Genomic DNA, 17,853 nt, shown 5'->3' on the forward strand with positions numbered 1-17,853 from the left:
TGTTTTCCATCATCAGACAGGATGAGATATGGATGAGCTGTATCAGGATCCAGAGTCACATCCACTGAGAGAGATCAGAGAATATCAATCACTTCAGAATACAAACATTTTGATTGATGTAATATTGAATCAGAGTATAATGAAAGTGTAGTGCAGTAAGTCAGCTGTCAGTATATAAATGTAAAGTATTGTAAGTGTATATGAGAGAACAGTGAAGATCACACACTGTACCTGCATACTGCTGCATCCTCCTCAATACTGTCAACACAAATCACAAGAAAACATCAGCAATTGTTTACAGGAATATTACAGGAGAAATGCTTCTGAAACTCTATGAACATGCTGTTGATGAACACAGAAAGTCATTTGAACTGGTCTCAAGACAGTTACTGACACAAGTAAATCTGGACATTATGTTTGTTATACACTAGAGCTGTCACCATTATGACATTCAGCTGATGATTGTCAAACAAACTATTTTAATTCATTCATCTATTATGATGATTCATTCTCATATTTTAAGGTGTTTGTTCTGCATGTGTGATTCATACATTATAAGAAGTATTTTTTCCATATAAAACTTCAAATATATAAATATAAAATACAACCATTATACAACCTCACTGCATATATATATATTATTGTCATTGTATATTATTATTTGTATATTGTGTAATTATGTGTATATTAATTGTGTTTATGGTTGAGTGACAATAAAGTGATTTGATTGATTTAAATCAAATAATATAATATGAATAAACTTTGATTTCCTTTTAAGTCTTTAAAAACTTCTGAATGACCTGATAAATAATGTGTCGTTTTGGACAACTTTAGTTTTGGTCAATTTTATATTTACATTTGTTTTTTGAAGAAACATATTTTATGAGTTTCATTTGATCTCTCCACAGAAATCGAGTAAGTGTGCGTCTCCTCCTCTGTGCCTCTGTGTGTCATTAACACAGTGTGTGTGAACCAGGAACATTTGCCATTACACCACCATTTAAAGTCAAAGTGCTTTGTGTTCACTATCACACTTTATATTTGTTTGTTTATACACTTACCAGTTTGACCGAGTTTTTGATCTACAGTGTCATGTAGAGTGTCTTTGAGTCGAGTCAGAGCTGTATTCAGAGTGTCCACACTCACATGAGTGTCAATACTGATCTCAGTCCAGTTCTTACTGTTTTTAGGGCTGTACAGGGACGGGTCAATCTACAGCAGGACAGAGGAGAAATCCATCAGCATGAGGAGTGTTTTCTAATCATTCTCATTGATGAGAGAGATGGACACTGACCTGTAGGAGATGAAGATGATCTTCAGTGTGTGAGATCTGCTCCAGCTCAGAGTTTCTCCTCTTTAGCTCAGTGATCTCCTGCTCCAGCTCTTTAATGAGATCTTCAGCCTGTTTCTCTGCTGCTTTCTGCTTCTCCTCCAACATCTCAACAACTTCAGTCTGACATCTCTCAATGGAGCGGATCAGAGTCGTGAACACCTCAACACTGTGTGATTTCTCTTCTTCTGTGTTTCTCTGATGAGATCAAGTCACAGTTTAAATGTATTTAATTCAGCAGCTTTATTTATAAAGAAGATTGAACCTAAATTTGACTGACCTTTCTCATCTCTACAGAGTGTTGGATGTCTTGAATCTTCTTCATTCTGTTCTGGATCATCTGCTGCACGTCTGTCTGTGTCTTTACCAGCTGATTCTACAGACAGAGAACAACACAGACACATTTCATCACTCAACACAGCTTTTCCATCTTCAAAATATGTATTGATTTTTGTTATTAACACTTTTTATTGATTCCATGCAGCAAATCACAAAGACATAACAGAAAATGCAACATCAAACCACATGAAATCATAACTTTTATCCCCACGAACATTAACCCCCCAACTGACACAAACAAGCTCTCCTGTGGTCAAAAGTCAACTGACAAAGACACACAAATAGACAATAAAACAGAAAATATTTTGAGACACCAGTCCCTGTCCGCTGCCCCTCTCTGAGAGCCCTCCTAAAATACCATATAGCTGCCCCATTTCCTGATGATGCCCAGCCTTCTATACACTATCTCTTCAAACACCACCACCCTGCCCAACTCGACACACCACTCACGAAACGAGGGTGCACCAGATGATCTCCAACCCCTGAGGATTACCCACCTGCCAATCATCACGCAGTCTGGGGCAAAACAAAAACTGAGTGTCAACCACTTCACACACGAAGCTTTGAACCCTCAACCAAAACTCTTGGATCTTAACACATGGGTTGTTTCCCCGTCTGCTGATTGGCATCGCCAGCATGTGGGTGTGTCTTTAAGACCAAGCCTATACAATCTAAAGGGGTCCAGTAGAATCGATTAAATTACAAAATCTTAAAGTACATAAGGCGCACACGTGCATCTCTAGATGCGAACTTGATGTTTTTTATAATCCTAACCCACACTAAATATTTCTCCGATAATCTCCCAAGAGAAGTTGAAGCTCCGTCCCCAGACTCTGAGTTAGCAGGGAGTAATACACTGATGCCTCATGACCTTTTCCAAAAGGGGGTGTATGATACTCCCAAAAATAGTAGAGCAGGTGGCGCAGCTGTAAATTTCTAAAGACCTGAGATCTGGGAATCCTAAAATGTTGAACCATGATTTCAAAAGATCTCAACACCCCACTCTCATATAGGTCACCGAGTGTAGTAACCTCCCACACAATCCATCCAGCATAAAGGACACATTTGTCAACACCGTGTGCAAATGCGAGATAACCGGGTGTAACTTAACTTCTCCGTTTAGTTTAATAGAAAGGTTTGCAATGGCAAAATAGGCGCAAGAACTTTCTGTTCGATACTAAACCAGGGAGGGGCTCTCTCAGGTGGAAGCGACAAATGAGCCAAATATCTGAGACCGAATGCATAATAATAAATCAAAATCTTGGGTAGGCCTAGCCCACCTTTGTCAATTAGTCTACGTAACTGTGGAGCGGAGGGGACAGGGCCGGGCTGGAATGTTATATGCCCGGTCCCCAATTGTCCTGATCAGGTCGCTGAGGGACGACGGTTCGAGAGAATTATGGGCATGTCCGTCATGTGTGCGTTTATGTTTGTGCTTTTGTTTTGAGTTTAATTAAATTATTATTTATATTGACAAACCGGTTCTCGCCGCCTCCTTGCCCATCTTAACCCCCTTACATTGGTGCTGAAACCCGGGAAGGAGGAGGGATACCCGTCACAGAGTCCTCGACACTGCCGTCCACCCAGGGGAGCGCCGCTGCCATCTGCCGGGTAACGGAGTAGCCCGACCGCTCGGACACGGGGAGCGATAGGGAATAAACCCCACCTGATCTATATTTATAAAAGATGTCATCAAAATAAGTATTGATTGAATATTAGTAACTCTTGCCTTCTTCTCTGCACTCTCGTCCTCTATAGGAACAGTGTTGTGAGTCTTGTGGTCTCCTTCAGTGCAGAACAAACACACACACGTCTGATCATCTCTGCAGAACAGCTCCAGAGGTCTCTCGTGTTTCTGGCATATATAATCCTCCAGATTCTCCACAGCGTCCATCAGTTTGTGTTTCTTTAGACCCAGAACTCTCCGATGAGGCTCCAGGTGAGTTTCACAGTAAGAGCTTTGACACGTCAGACAAGACTTCACGGCTTTCTGCTTTCTTTCATCACAGAAGTCACAGAGAACTTCAGATTTACCCAGATTAAACTTCTTCTCAAAGTGTTGCACGACCTCTCTGAGTGTTGTATTAATCTTCAGATCAGGTCTTTTGCTGAATGTTTCTTTACAGAATGGACAGCTGCAGTTCTGTGTGTTTTTCCAGCATTCATTCAGGCAGGTCTTGCAGAAGTTGTGTCCACATGGAGTTGTGACTGGATCAGTGAACACATCCAGACAGATTGAACACTGAAGCTCCTCATTTAGTGCACTACTGGAGGACAACATGTCTGAAAATACAAATTATTGAAGTATTATTGTATATAGATTTAATCTATGTGATGTTTAGGGTTTTCACATGACATTATTATTGTTGTTGTTGTTATTTGCTTCATTAATTCACTCATTTATTATTTTCTCTCTCACTGACTTACATGGACGTGAATCTTCTGAACTGTTTCTCCTGGTTGGTTTTTGTTTTGGTGATGTTGATGAAGATTCTGCCATTGCTCTTCCTCTCTTTAATCCTGTTTAGGACACAACACTCCAACATCTCATTTCACAGCATGAAACATGATCAAAGTGTGTGAAATATTAAAGATGAACTTCTCAAGAGGACATTCAGTTCACTTCTGAGTAAGTTCTCATATATTCTAGATCTCCAGTTTTATTAAATGACTCGATGTAAGATGAAAGTCAAAAGTTCAAGTGTTAAAAGTGTCTGTGATCAAAAGTAATAAATGTTGCAGTTTAAAGCTGATTTCAGTATTTAGTGTGCAGTATGCAGTTAGCAGTATGCAGTTAGCAGTATGCAGTTAGCAGTATGCAGTATGTAGTGTGCAGTATGCAGTATGCAGTTAGCAGTATGCAGTTAGCAGTATGCAGTATGCAGTTAGCAGTGTGCAGTTAGCAGTATGCAGTTAGCAGTATGCAGTATGCAGTTAGCAGTATGCAGTTAGCAGTATGCAGTTAGCAGTATGCAGTATGCAGTTAGCAGTATGCTAGTCATGTACAGAAGCTCTAGTCTACAGCACCTCTTACAGTACAGACAATGCAGCACTTCACAAACACAATTATTATTATTGACAGAACAAATATTATTCAATTCAACCACTGACATTCATGTTCAGATCATGAACATTCATATTAAAGTGAGTATATTTATTGTTCAAGCACTGATAGTGAGAATAAAACATAATAATTGAATATTTGTGTGAAATATTCCAGTGAGTCTCTTCATAAAAGTCATTGACAGTATTTGAACTATTGCACTGCTGTTTATTGTCATCATCTCTCTCCTGTGTGCTCGAAGAACTGAAATAAAAAATCTCCAGGAGTCACAGAACATAGAAACAGATCTTTACAACAACACTTTAACATCATCATGAAAGACTCTTTCTATATATGAAAGACTAAATGGAGTAAAAAAGATGACACATTTTCACTGGACTTTGTTCATTCTGTCTGCAGTTCAAACACTTCCTGTTTCTGACGTCTTCAAGTTATTTGACAACATGACAGCACACATCAAACTCTGATTTATAACCGATTCAATGATATTCTGATACTAATTCAGTAAACTAGTTGGAGTATTTAACTGGTGTTTAAATCTGGTTTTGTGCAGCTTTGTAACAGGTATAATCTCATTCCTTTATTTATTTATTGGTTCCATCATCAATTATTTTAGTTCTTTTAGGTCAGAAATATTTAGAAACAATAAATGTCTGTTAAAAATGATGAGATCATTTCAGATTACATCAGAGCAGATATTACAAATCAGAAATAATATTAATACAGTTCTTGTAGAAGCATGTTTACACTTTTAGAGGCATAAATAACATTGAAGTCAACATTCGAGTGTGTTACTGGCTTAATAGAAAATCATCTTATTTCATGATTTAACTTTAGACATTCAGTGACTTTATGATTTTATATCTGAAACCTGCCTGTAAAGAAATACAATTTAAACTTCCTTTGAATGTTATTTTTTGTTCATTTAATTTTATTTATTTATCTGAAATTGTTTAGATGTTTTCAAGCGTCTTGAAAACCCAAGCGAGTACTTTTCATCGCAATCACAGTAACTGTAGTGTACCTGTTATGAGTGAGGCTGGAGTGAAGACAGACGAGGAGTTATGGATCCAAATGCAGTTTTAACTTTATTGAAATAACTGGACAAACACAAAGGAAAACCCACGATGGGGAAATAAACATAAACAAAGAACTCGGGCAGGGAACACAGACCAGGAATAGCACGGAGACAGGCATCCACAAACATAAAACATCAACGATCGACAGGGGAATGGAGAACAAACAGGGTTAATATACACTGGAGACATAATGATGACAAACTACAATCAGGTGAGCACAATGACACAGGGCTGGCAGTGATTAGGGCCGGGGATCCTGGGTAGTGTAGTTTTTAGACAATTGACTAGTGACACAGAACACAGGGCAGACAACAGGAGAACGTGACATAGCCCCCCCTCAAAGGAGCGGCTTCCAGACGCTCCTAAGAAAAAAGAAGAAAGGGAATACACCAAAAAACAAAAAATAATCCAAGGGGGGCAAACAGACAGACCCAGGGAGCACAAGGGGCAAACCGATAGATCAAGGAGGCACAGGGGGCAGGCAGGCAGTCCAAGGAGGCACAGAGGGCAGGCAGGCAGTCCAAGGGGCAGGGGCAGGTTCAGGAGGCCTGGGAGCTGGCCACAGATCAAGGACAGGTCCAGGAGGCCTGGGAGCTGGCCACAGGGTAAGGACAGGTTCAGGAGGCCTGGGAGGCTCCGGAGGCGGAGCCGAGGGAGGAGGCGCCGTAGGAGGCTCTAGAGGCGGAGCCCTGGAAGGCTCAGGAGGTGGAGCCGATGGAGGTGGCACCGTAGGAGGCTCTAGAGGCGGAGGCCTGGAAGGCTCTGGAAGCGGAGCCGATGGAGGTGGCACCGTAGGAGGCTCTAAAGGTGGACCCGAGGGAGATGGCGCCGTAGGAGGCTCTGGAGGTGGAGCCGAGGGAGGTGGCGCCGTAGGAGGCTCTAGAGGCAGAGCCCTGGAAGGCTCAGGAGGTGGAGCCGAGGGAGGCTCTGGAAGCTCAGGAGGCGGAGCCGAGGGAGGCTCTGGAAGCTCAGGAGGCGGAGCTGAGGGAGGCTCTGGAAGCTCAGGAGGCGGAGCTGAGGGAGGCTCTGGAAGCTCAGGAGGCGGAGCTGAGGGAGGCTCTGGAAGCTCTGGAGGCAGAGCTGTAGGAGGCTCGGGAAGCTCTGGAGGCAGAGCTGTAGGAGGCTCTGGAGGCGGAGCCCTGGAAGGCTCGAGAGGCTTGAGAGGCGGAGCCCTGGAAGGCTCGAGAGGCTTGAGAGGCGGAGCCCCGGGAGGCTCGAGAGGCTTGAGAGGCGGAGCTCTGGGAAGCTCGGAGGGCGGAGCTCTGGAAAGCTCGGGAGGCTTGAGAGACGGAGCCCTGGAAGGCTCGAGAGGCTTGGGAGGTGGAGCCCTGGCATGCTCGAGAGACTTGAGAGGCAGAGCCCTGGAAGGCTCGAGGGGCGGAGCCCTGGGAAGCTCGGGAGGAGCTCTGGGAGGCTCGGAAGGCGGAGCTCTGGAAAGCTCGGGAGGCGGAGCCCTAGGAGGCTCGAGAGATTGAGAGGCGGAGCCCTGGAAGGCTCGAGGGGCGGAGCCCTGGGAAGCTCGGGAGGAGCTCTGGAAAGCTCGGAAGGCGGAGCCCTAGGAGGCTCGAGAGACTTGAGAGGCGGAGCCCTGGAAGGCTCGAGGGGCGGAGCCCTGGGAAGCTCGGAAGGCGGAGCCCTAGGAGGCTCTAGAGGCGGAGCCCTGGAAAGCTCGGGGGGTGCTGGCTCTTGGACGGTCATGGCTACTGGCGCTGGCTCTTGGACGGTCATGGCTACTGGCGCTGGCTCTTGGACGGTTGAGGCTTCAGGCGCTGGCTCAGGGACGGTCGAGGCTACAGGCGCTGGCTCAGGGACGGTCGAGGCTACAGGCGCTGGCTCAGGGACGGTCGAGGCTACAGGCGCTGGCTCAGGGACGGTCGAGGCTACAGGCGCTGGCTCAGGGACGGTCGAGGCTACAGGCGCTGGCTCAGGGACGGTCGAGGCTACAGGCGCTGGCTCAGGGACGGTCGAGGCTACAGGCGCTGGCTCAGGGACGGTCATGGCTTCAGGCTCGCTCACCGTGCTGTGCGTGGGCTCTGGCTCGCTCACGGTGATGTGCGTGGGCTCTGGCTCGCTCACGGTGATGTGCGTGGGCTCTGGCTCGCTCACGGTGATGTGCGTGGGCTCTGGCTCGCTCACGGTGATGTGCGTGGGCTCTGGCTCGCTCACGGTGATGTGCGTGGGCTCTGGCTCGCTCACCGTAGAAGGCGTGGGCGCTGGCTCGCTCACCGTGGAAGGCGTGGGCGCTGGCTCGCTCACCGTGGAAGGCGTGGGCGCTGGCTCGCTCACTGTGACATGCGTAGGCTCTGGCTCGCTCACGGTGACAGGCAAGGGGTCTGGCTCACAGACCGGGCAGGCGTGGCCGGGAGGCGGAAGCCTGTCCTCTCCTCCTCCTCCGGCAGACGAAGAGGGCGCGCTGGCTCGTTGACAGGCGTGAAAGAACGAACCACGGGCGAATGGAGGGTCACCACTGTGGGAGGGTTCTCCTCAATGACGCCCACAGTGAACGGCGAAGCGCAGATCAGCAGGGTCTCCTCAATGACGCCGAGGAGCGCCCAGCCGCGGTCGCCGGTGGCAACCGCTCCTGGAGCGCACAACTCAGGTTGGCCCGATAAAACGCCGCCAGGTCGGAGTCAGGAAGTCAGTGGCATCCGCGAATTGCGAGGAAATCGCGGGTGTAATCCTCCACCGGACGGTTTCCTGCATGAGGCTGACCAGATGGCAGCTTGCCCGCAAAACCGCTGGATCCATGATGGGTCGATCGCTCTGTTATGAGTGAGGCTGGAGTGAAGACAGACGAGGAGTTGCGGATCCAAACGCAGTTTTAACTTTATTGAAATAACTGGACAAACACAAAGGAAAACCCATGATGGGGAAATAAACATAAACAAAGAACTCGGGCAGGGAACACAGACCAGGAATAGCACGGAGACAGGCATCCACAAACATAAAACATCAACGATCGACAGGGGAATGGAGAACAAACAGGGTTAATATACACTGGAGACATAATGATGACAAACTACAATCAGGTGAGCACAATGACACAGGGCTGGCAGTGATTAGGGCCGGGGATCCTGGGTAGTGTAGTTTTTAGACAATTGACTAGTGACACAGAACACAGGGCAGACAACAGGAGAACGTGACAGTACCGTTACTTCATAAGGAAAGTTTCAGGTTAGTTACTTTTGCGTTATTTTAAAAGTGCCTTTTTCTGATGATCAACTGGCGACGCCCACATTAATCTGGATACATTTAAAAACACCATTTTCATTTTCAGAAGTCTTTCCGTTATATCCAGTTTCAGATCCAGTTTCAGACCCGCAGCCACAGAACGGAAGTGAGGGGCGGAGTTACTGACACCGAGATAAAGATGGCGGAGAGCACGGCGAGTTGTTTGTAATGTTTTGCCATTACGTGGTGAATAATTAGCGTTTATATTAAAGATAATCTGCTGAATATTAAATCTGTGCATGGCTTTATCATGTTATTGAATTTTTAATTTGTTGTCATACTTTTCATATCATGTGTTATAAATGGACCTTGCGATGAAGTTTTGAAGACTTTTATTATTTATGAATATAAATAGTTTGTTCTACTTTCTTCTGTTAGATGCATTGTTTGTTAGTTAATGTTACCTTACCATTGAGGTTTTTTAATCGCATTTGTCAAAGTTGAGATAATTGTGTGGTGCTTTTTTTTTAATCTCTTGTAGAGACATATAATGATTCAGAGAGGTGATGCATTACCTGCCCTGCAACAGTGCATCAAGTGTTGCAGCAATTACCACTGCCTTTTATGCTTTGCTTAGCAGCAGCAGGAATGTCTCAAATATAGACGCACATATATATATATATATATCAGTGTATATATATATATATATATATATATATATTTGCAAATATTACATTTATAATAAATATTACAATTAAAATTGTCTTTAACATTCTCTAAAGAAGGACCTCTCAGTAATCCGACACATGGCAGAAGCTGTGAAATGGCTCCATTCCAACAGACATCCGCTCGGGGGCCCAGTGGAAGAGCCCCTTTTCCTTAAAATGGATGAAGAGGACAAGGAAAAGGCCCTCAACAATCTCCTGGAACAATCAGAAGCTTCCAAAGAGCCCTTCACATTTCATTTTGTGTTCAGGGATGACATTATTAGTTATTTTTGCAAGATTCCCATGACAAAATGGGCCTAAGTGTGAATTGTTTGAGGAAATAAAATTACATTTTTTGTTGTAAAGTTTGATTGTTTCTTTTAAAATGATGTTGTGTTTTTGTTCAAAAGGCCCAGGTATTCTCAGAAGTGATGGAGAATTCTGACCAATCAGATTGCTTGATGTTACTGCAGCCTCACGTGCAACAGCAAGTTATAGAGTGAACAGTTCACTAACTTCACTCTAGTTTAGTTAGTTTAATAACTGTTCTTTGGTAGTACTTTTGAGTTTTTAATGGGATATGGTGTGCGTGCATGTCAAGTAAGTGCAAGTGGACTTTCTGTTGTTCATCAGTTTGATCTGCTGCATCATAAAATTAAACTAGACATTAATATTCAATCTAGAATGTTATTTGTGTCTGAAGACTGTGTTTGGCTGTATGTTTGAATCTGTATTGCACACTATTATTTATTATTTAAATGTTGATTACATGCAATTCAAGGTGTTGTGTTGAAGATTTTCGTAATGGTCAGTTAGTTGCACAACGTTCATGTCTACTGATGTTCAGATAGACGCTATTTACGGTTTAGTGGCGCCACCCTGTGGGCATATGAAGAATAACCACGCAACAGTGTCATTTACCTACTTTTATTATTACCTTTTGTTCTGATAGTCAATGTAGACATAAAAGGTATTGTTATATATTCAGTTGGTATTTATGTTGTGAATAAGAATGTGTACTAAGTTTATTTAATGTGTTAATTTGTTTCAGAACCACACATGTATGCCCAACAAAGTGAATTTCAGGAAACTCATTGAAAGAACTTGGAAACTGCTGGTGATTCTCTTCAAATAAGTGTCATCACACACAGTTCTGACCGACTGTGATTCGAATTCATCCGAATTAGTGCCTAAATCTAAACCCCCCCATTTCAGATGTTTTTTCTTCATTTTGATTTGTATAATAAAACCTAGGTTGTATTGTAGTTATATATTTAAATGTTTTAGTTTTCATATAGAAAAGTGCATTCTGCACATGTTCCTCGCTTTGAAATTAATGTTTATTTTGAATGTTGTGATTAAAGTTTCTTTAAGCATTATTTCTAACACCACAAACAGGAAATAATTACATAATACAATGAAACGGATAACATTATACAATAATATTACACTGGGTCTGCAGCTGGATACAATTGGTCCAAACTGCCGTTTTCAAGTGTTTTCCAAAAGTTGCTCGTCCACACTGAAACGTATGAAACACTTCAATGCCCTTTGTGCGCATGCGTCAAGTCGCCATCCGTGTATGGTCTAAAACGCAATTGTCCTGATGTTCCGAGTAAACTTCCCGTCGCATTTGAAGGAATTCAATTTGAAGGTTGTACAAGGTCATATTTCTATTTTTAACAATGATATTAAAGTAAATATCAGGCACAACAGTGGCGCTACAACATGGGCCACCATCAGGGCCAGACTGGCAGCTATTTTCAGAGTCTCGCACTGATCCAGTCCATACCATAAACTCAAAAACAAATTCTGAAACCACTGCTGAGGATTATGATTTAATGATTCACTTTACACTAACATTGTACACGCTAACGCATGAACATGCGGGTAAACTTCATGATTTAACTGAACTGTACACAAGCACTTTGACTTTTATGTTAGCTGCTCTCTGTCCATGCACTGAATGAATGCACGTCCTCGAATGAGGGTTTTTCTTGAGATACTTCAGATGAGAGGAGTATAAATAGGTGCGAGAGGCGGATCAGTTCCACTGCAAACGCGACTTCTGTGAAAACACAGTCAAGCGCGTGCTGCTTCCGCCCCGCATACTCACCGCGTGCTGCTTCACCGCGATACTCACCGCGTGCTGCTTCGCCCCACATACTCACCGCGTGCTGCTTCCGCCCACGATACTCACCGCGTGCTGCTTCCGCCCAGCATACTCACCGCGTGCTGCTTCCGCCCGCGATACTCACCGCGTGCTGCTTCCGCCCACGATACTCACCGCGTGCTGCTTCCGCCCGCGATACTCACCGCGTGCTGCTTCCGCCCCACATACTCACCGTGCTGCTTCGCCCACGATACTCACCGCGTGCTGCTTCGCCCGCGATACTCACCGCGTGCTGCTTCCGCCCCACATACTCACCGCGTGCTGCTTCGGCCCCGCATACTCACCGCGTGCTGCTTCCGCCCCACATACTCACCGCGTGCTGCTTCCGCCCCACATACTCACCGCGTGCACACTGCAAACGGATCAGCGCATAAACAAACACATATTCATTGTATGCTGTCATCCACAGTGCGCAACTGAACAAACACTTCTTTGGGACAAAGGGTCTTCTTGAAGGTTAACAAAAAGTTGAGCAATTGAAAATAGTTTTGCTATTTCACAAATGCCTAACGAAAAGTCCCCAGGTTTTGATGGTATTACAGTAGAACTATACAAACATTTCTGGGCTGAAATAAGAGTCTTAGTTTTGAGCATTAAAAGAGTGTATAGTTCAATCTGAATTATCCCCATCAATGAAACATGGCTTAATTATCCTCACACAAAGCCGAATAAGGACAGATTATATTTAGAAAACTGGAGACCAATAACTCTTCTATCAAACGACTTCAAATTGCTTTCTCGTGTTTTTGCAAATAGGCTTAAAAAAAGGTGTAAAAAAATAAATAATAATAAAATAAAATAACAAACTTCAATTGATAGTATAGTTAGCATTACCTTACATTCTTTTAAACGAAAAATGTAGAGTATAAATCAGTTATTAGCATAGCTTTTTTATTTTTAACCAATTTAAGAGACTCAAAATAAAATTCAATTTCAATTTGAAATAATTTAAAACAAGGTTTAGAATTGGAAAATTTTGCTTTATGAATATGAAATTTACCTAGTAAAAAAAAAGGTATTAACACTATTACTTAGCTTTCTGTCTTTACAATCAAAAAAAGATAATAATTTGTTTCCCATCAAGAGTGACTTTTTTTTTAGTTATTTTAGATGCCAGATAATTTTCAACATTTTCCCAGAAAGTTAAACAAAATGAACAGCCATAAAAAAGATGGGTTAATGTTTCTTGTTCAGTTTTACAAAAACTACAATCTTTATCAATAGATGTGAACTTTAAACAGGTTTGTTGGATATATATTATGAAATATTTTCAGATGTAATTCCCTAATCTTGTTTGATATACAAAATCTAAAAGGAACAAGCCACGACACATGCCAATTAATCTCTGTGAATTGAGAATTCCAGAAAATGTTCCCACGAGGAGTTGTATTCTTTATGTTTAGAAAGCATTTTCTGATATGCTTATTAGTACATTTACTACTCATAATATCTATACCATTTATATAAAGAGTAAATTTAAGGTCAGGAACTTCATTTTGTTTTTTATAACTTTTCATTAGTTCTAATATTCCATTAGGTATAGATTTAACAACTGAGTTATATTCTTTGAAAGTAATCGGAATGCCTTCTCACTGAGAAAGGATTCATAGTTAAGAAATTAGTTATTGCAGTCAAAAAGGTCTTTTACAAAAATAATATCTCTATCAATCCAATTCTGTAAATAAAGTGACTTGTTCCCTTTAGTGATGCATTCATTATTCCATAAGATGGATTTGTGTGGAGAGAAGTTGTGAGAGTGACATCATTTCCAGGCCAAAAGAGCTTGTTGATAAAATCGGGATAGTTTTAGCGGCAATCTAGTAATATTGTAGCTGCATTTCAATAAGAATTTTAGGCCTCCTACATTATTAAAGATGTTATTGGGAATAAAGTACCATAAGGATTCTGGTGCTCTCAAACATTCCTTCAACCATTTCACCTTAAAAGTATCATTAAAATCCCAAAAGTTCAAATCCACCTTCATCCTTAGAACCAGAGAGCACCAATTTTTTTATATGATGGTGTCTGTTTGTTCACACAAAATTGGTAAATATAGAGTTAATATCTTTACATGTTGAATCAAGGACATCAAGAGAGAGGGCAGGATAGACAAATTTTGAAATCCCTTCCGCTATGGTCAACAGAATCCTACCTAAAAGCTGAAATGTCTCTTTGAAGCCATAAATTCAATATTGTTTTAGTTTTCTTCAATTTAGGTGAAATATTACGCTTTTTACGTTCCTTGTGATCCTTGCAAACATGAATACCTAAATATTTTACACATTTCTTAACAGGTATGTTAAGCATTTTTCCTCTTCAGTCTTATACAAACCTAAAATTTCACATTTAGATTTGTTAAGCGTTAACCCCGAAGCAGATGAAAATTGTTCAATTAGGGTTATAGCATTGTCAATCTGATGTTTTTCACTCAAAAAAAGAGCTGGATCATCAGCTAATTGCGTTACTTTAATTTCTTTGCCAAAAATAGATAATCCTTTAATAGAAGGACTATGTTTAATATGTAATGGCAATAATTCAACCACTAGCAGAAACAAAAATGGTGAAATAGGGCAGACCTGGCGAACTGATCTCAGTACAGGAAATCGTTTTGTGGTGTTTGGGTATTGGGTATAATATTACAGAACTATCAATGTTTTTATAAAGCACTTCAACTGTAAATATAAAGTTATGACCAAATTCAAAAATCTGAAGTGCTTTAAGAAAGAAATAATGTTGAACCGTATCAAATGCTTTATAAATATCGAGAAATACTATCAGTGCATCGGTATTAATGTTATCAGAATAGTCCAGTAGATCGAGAACAAGTCTTATGTTGGAACTAATGTGACGATCAGACATAAAACCTGTTTGTGTTTCACTAATTATCTCATGTAGACCTCTTTTTAATCGTTTAGCAAAGATTGATGATAAAATTTTGTAGTCAATATTTAAGAGTGTTATAGGTCTCCAATTTTCTATCATTAAATGATCTTTATCAGGTTTAGGGAAAAGGCATATTAGACTTCATGCTCGTGGACATTTATTTTTTTTAAGGTGCATTCTTTAATTAAGTTAAATAGAAGCATTTCAATTGTTTTCCAAAAATGCAAATAAAATTCAACTGAAATCCTGTAATTACCCAGAGATTTCCCTTTTTCATTGATTTAACAGCCTCAGAGATTTCCTTTTTAGTAATGGGGCTGATCGCAGTCCATTTTAAATTGTTCAGATATAGTTGGTGTAAATGCTTTAACTAATTCAATAAAACTATCACACTCATCACATTGAATATTAGATTTATATAAATTGCTATAGAATGAACCCACATATCTTGAAATGTCTAAAGAATTCGAAGTGATGTTTTTATCAATTTTAAGAGTAGTTAAATTATTTTTCTTACAGTTTCGTTTATCTAAAGCAAAGAAATAACTCAAATTTCTTTCTCCTTGTTCCAGCCATTTGGCTCGGGATCTTACAAAGGCCCCTTTGGCCATCTCAATATACATATTATCTATTTGCTCTTTTAATTTTTTAATTTTTGTTTCTTCTTCTTAGTCATTAACACATTTAATTGATCCATAATATTTATTTCTTTGGCTATATACATTTTTTAATTACTTTACTTTGTTTAATTGCTAATTCTCTGATTTTAAACTTGAAAAATTCCCATTTTTGTATGTGATTCACTTCAATATTATCAAATATATTTTTTGCAGTTATTTTAACTAAATCAGAAAACTCATCATCTATTAATAAATTATTATTTAGTTTCCAATAACCACGTATATTCCCATTTTGTGTTTTTGTTCCTGCTAAATTAATTGAAATGAGTTTATGATCAGAAAATGGGGCATAGCTATGTGATGATTCTGTCACAAATTGCAGACAAGAGGGAGATATAAGCCATAGATCGATTCTAGACTGTAGGGATCTACTACCATTACTCCAAGTAAATTCGTTAATGTCAGGGTTTAAGAAACGCCAAACATCTGTAATTGCCAGTTGTTCACACATATATGCAGTACTTTTGAATCTTGAGTGTGGGATTAATCTTACAGGTACTCTATCTACAGAATCATCCGGAGCATCATTATAATCACCTCCAATAATCAAGTGTGCATCTTTATATTTGTTTTAAGGGCTTCAAGTTTCATACAGAGTTGTAAAAACATTGATTTCCCTTGAGCTATATTGTTATAGTTGTATAAATTGCAAACTATAAAGAAGCAGTTATCTAATTTAAATACCAGTATTATCCATCTTCCCTCATTTGAGATCATAGATTCAATTATAAGTCCTTTAAATTTATTAAGTAGAATGGCGACACCTGCTGATTGTTGAGAGGCATGACAGAAATAACATATATCTCCCCACTGAGCTTTCCAAAACTTCACATCATTATCCACCGAATGAGTCTCTTGTAAAAATATCAAATCAGCATTTTGTCGTCTACTGAATAAAAAGATTGATTTCCTTTTGGTGCTATCACGAATATCCCTAACATTCAAAGATATTATTTGTAAGGAACTAAAACGGAAGTCTGTCATAATGTAAAAAAATAAGTAAAAAAAACTAGATGTCTGTTAGAGTAATAGGAACTAGTTAAAGTGAAAGAAAAAACTCTGAGATAATATCAGACATTAACTTACTGCCAAGTAGGAAACTCTAAACAGGAGTACCTCAATTAACTCTTAAGTTTCTTATTTTAATTATCGTAATGAACATGTTGCTCTTTTGATTATAAGCAAGGAGTGCAAATGATCGCATAAAGATAAGGTAACATATTTAACTTGAACTTATACCTCGCATTAATGGAAGTTTAACCAGTTATGCAGTGTGTCTCACACCGTTAATGATGACAACAGAACCCTGCCATTTTGTCTTCTTTCCGTCATCACAAGAGGCCACAGTTTATTTCTACATTGTCTCTCTAGTTGGGTTAAATCTTCAGTCATCCGGAGGTTCTTTCTCTTCATGACATCCGCGTTGAGGGAAGCTCTCCATAGTTTGAATCTAAAGGATCTCATGGTAAGCTGGATGATGACTGGGCGAGTGCTTTTATCCTCTCTCGGGTGTCCGATCCTATGCACAGTGTCCACCATAAATCCAAGCTTGGACTTTTCCTCTGGAATAATTTCCGCAATAATTTCCAGTACCTCCTTCCTCACATCCTCGTTGCTGCTTTCAGAAAGATTCAGGAGACGGAGATTCCATCTTCTACTGTACCGCTCCGACTCTTCTTGCTTCTCCCTGAGGATTGTCATGTGATCACCTATCTTCTTAATTGTGTCCTCAGTACCTTTCCATTGAATTTCCAACCCTTTCACATTTTCTTGCACTCTAGCAATCTCCGCTGTATATTTCATTACCATTTCTTCAAATTTCAAAAAACGCTCGTTTAACCATTAATGGCTTTTAGGATGTCAGCATTAGAAACAGTTTCCTCTTCTTTGGTGCAGAACTTAGGATTTGGGCTTTTTGTGGGAGTATCAGGAAAGGGTGTGCATAACACGGAGAATGAGTTTTCATCTTCTATGTCCATTATCAATCCGTCTTTTCTCCCCTTCTTAGCATCTCTCTTTGACATCTTAGCACATGTATCCTACCTATTAGCAAAACTTTGGTTAACTCCGCACGTGTCTGGATGAAATAGCTGCGTTTCACTCCTTCATTTATCAATAAACCTTCTCAATGAAAGCAACGTTTCATTCCTTCATTTGTCGATGATATAGTCACGATAATTTGAATTAAATCATTAGTACTCGGTCTGAGTCTCGGAACTCAAAATACGACGTCTGCACAGGTCGCCATCTTGGACCAACCAACACTTTCAGATTTCTGGATATCGTTCGCCTCCATCATGACGGCACACCAGAGCGTGAAGATCCACGTGCTGTATAGTCAATAGTCGTTGACGAAGACTGGAAAAACAAAACAAAAAAAATGTTATTCGCTAAACACAGTAACTTCAATGTATGAAGATGGTAAAC

At 40.8% G+C, this 17,853-nt stretch overlaps 1 protein-coding gene across 1 annotated transcript; it reads right to left on the reverse strand.

Moving 5' to 3' along the window:
* Window positions 1-231: 231 nt before the first annotated feature.
* On the reverse strand, window positions 232-17,235 carry LOC127625114 (E3 ubiquitin/ISG15 ligase TRIM25-like; the record flags this gene model as incomplete). Its single annotated transcript, XM_052100198.1, has 7 exons — window positions 16,709-17,235; window positions 4,097-4,189; window positions 3,399-3,936; window positions 1,611-1,706; window positions 1,295-1,528; window positions 1,062-1,212; window positions 232-258 (listed from the first exon to the last, which is right to left on the reverse strand). Coding segments are annotated over exons 1-7 (1,666 nt in total), but the record flags the coding sequence as incomplete, so codon positions are not given.
* Between the last annotated feature and the right edge of the window lie 618 nt (window positions 17,236-17,853).

Source organism: Xyrauchen texanus, chromosome 31, assembly GCF_025860055.1.
Source record: "Xyrauchen texanus isolate HMW12.3.18 chromosome 31, RBS_HiC_50CHRs, whole genome shotgun sequence".
Lineage (NCBI taxonomy): Eukaryota > Metazoa > Chordata > Actinopteri > Cypriniformes > Catostomidae > Xyrauchen > Xyrauchen texanus.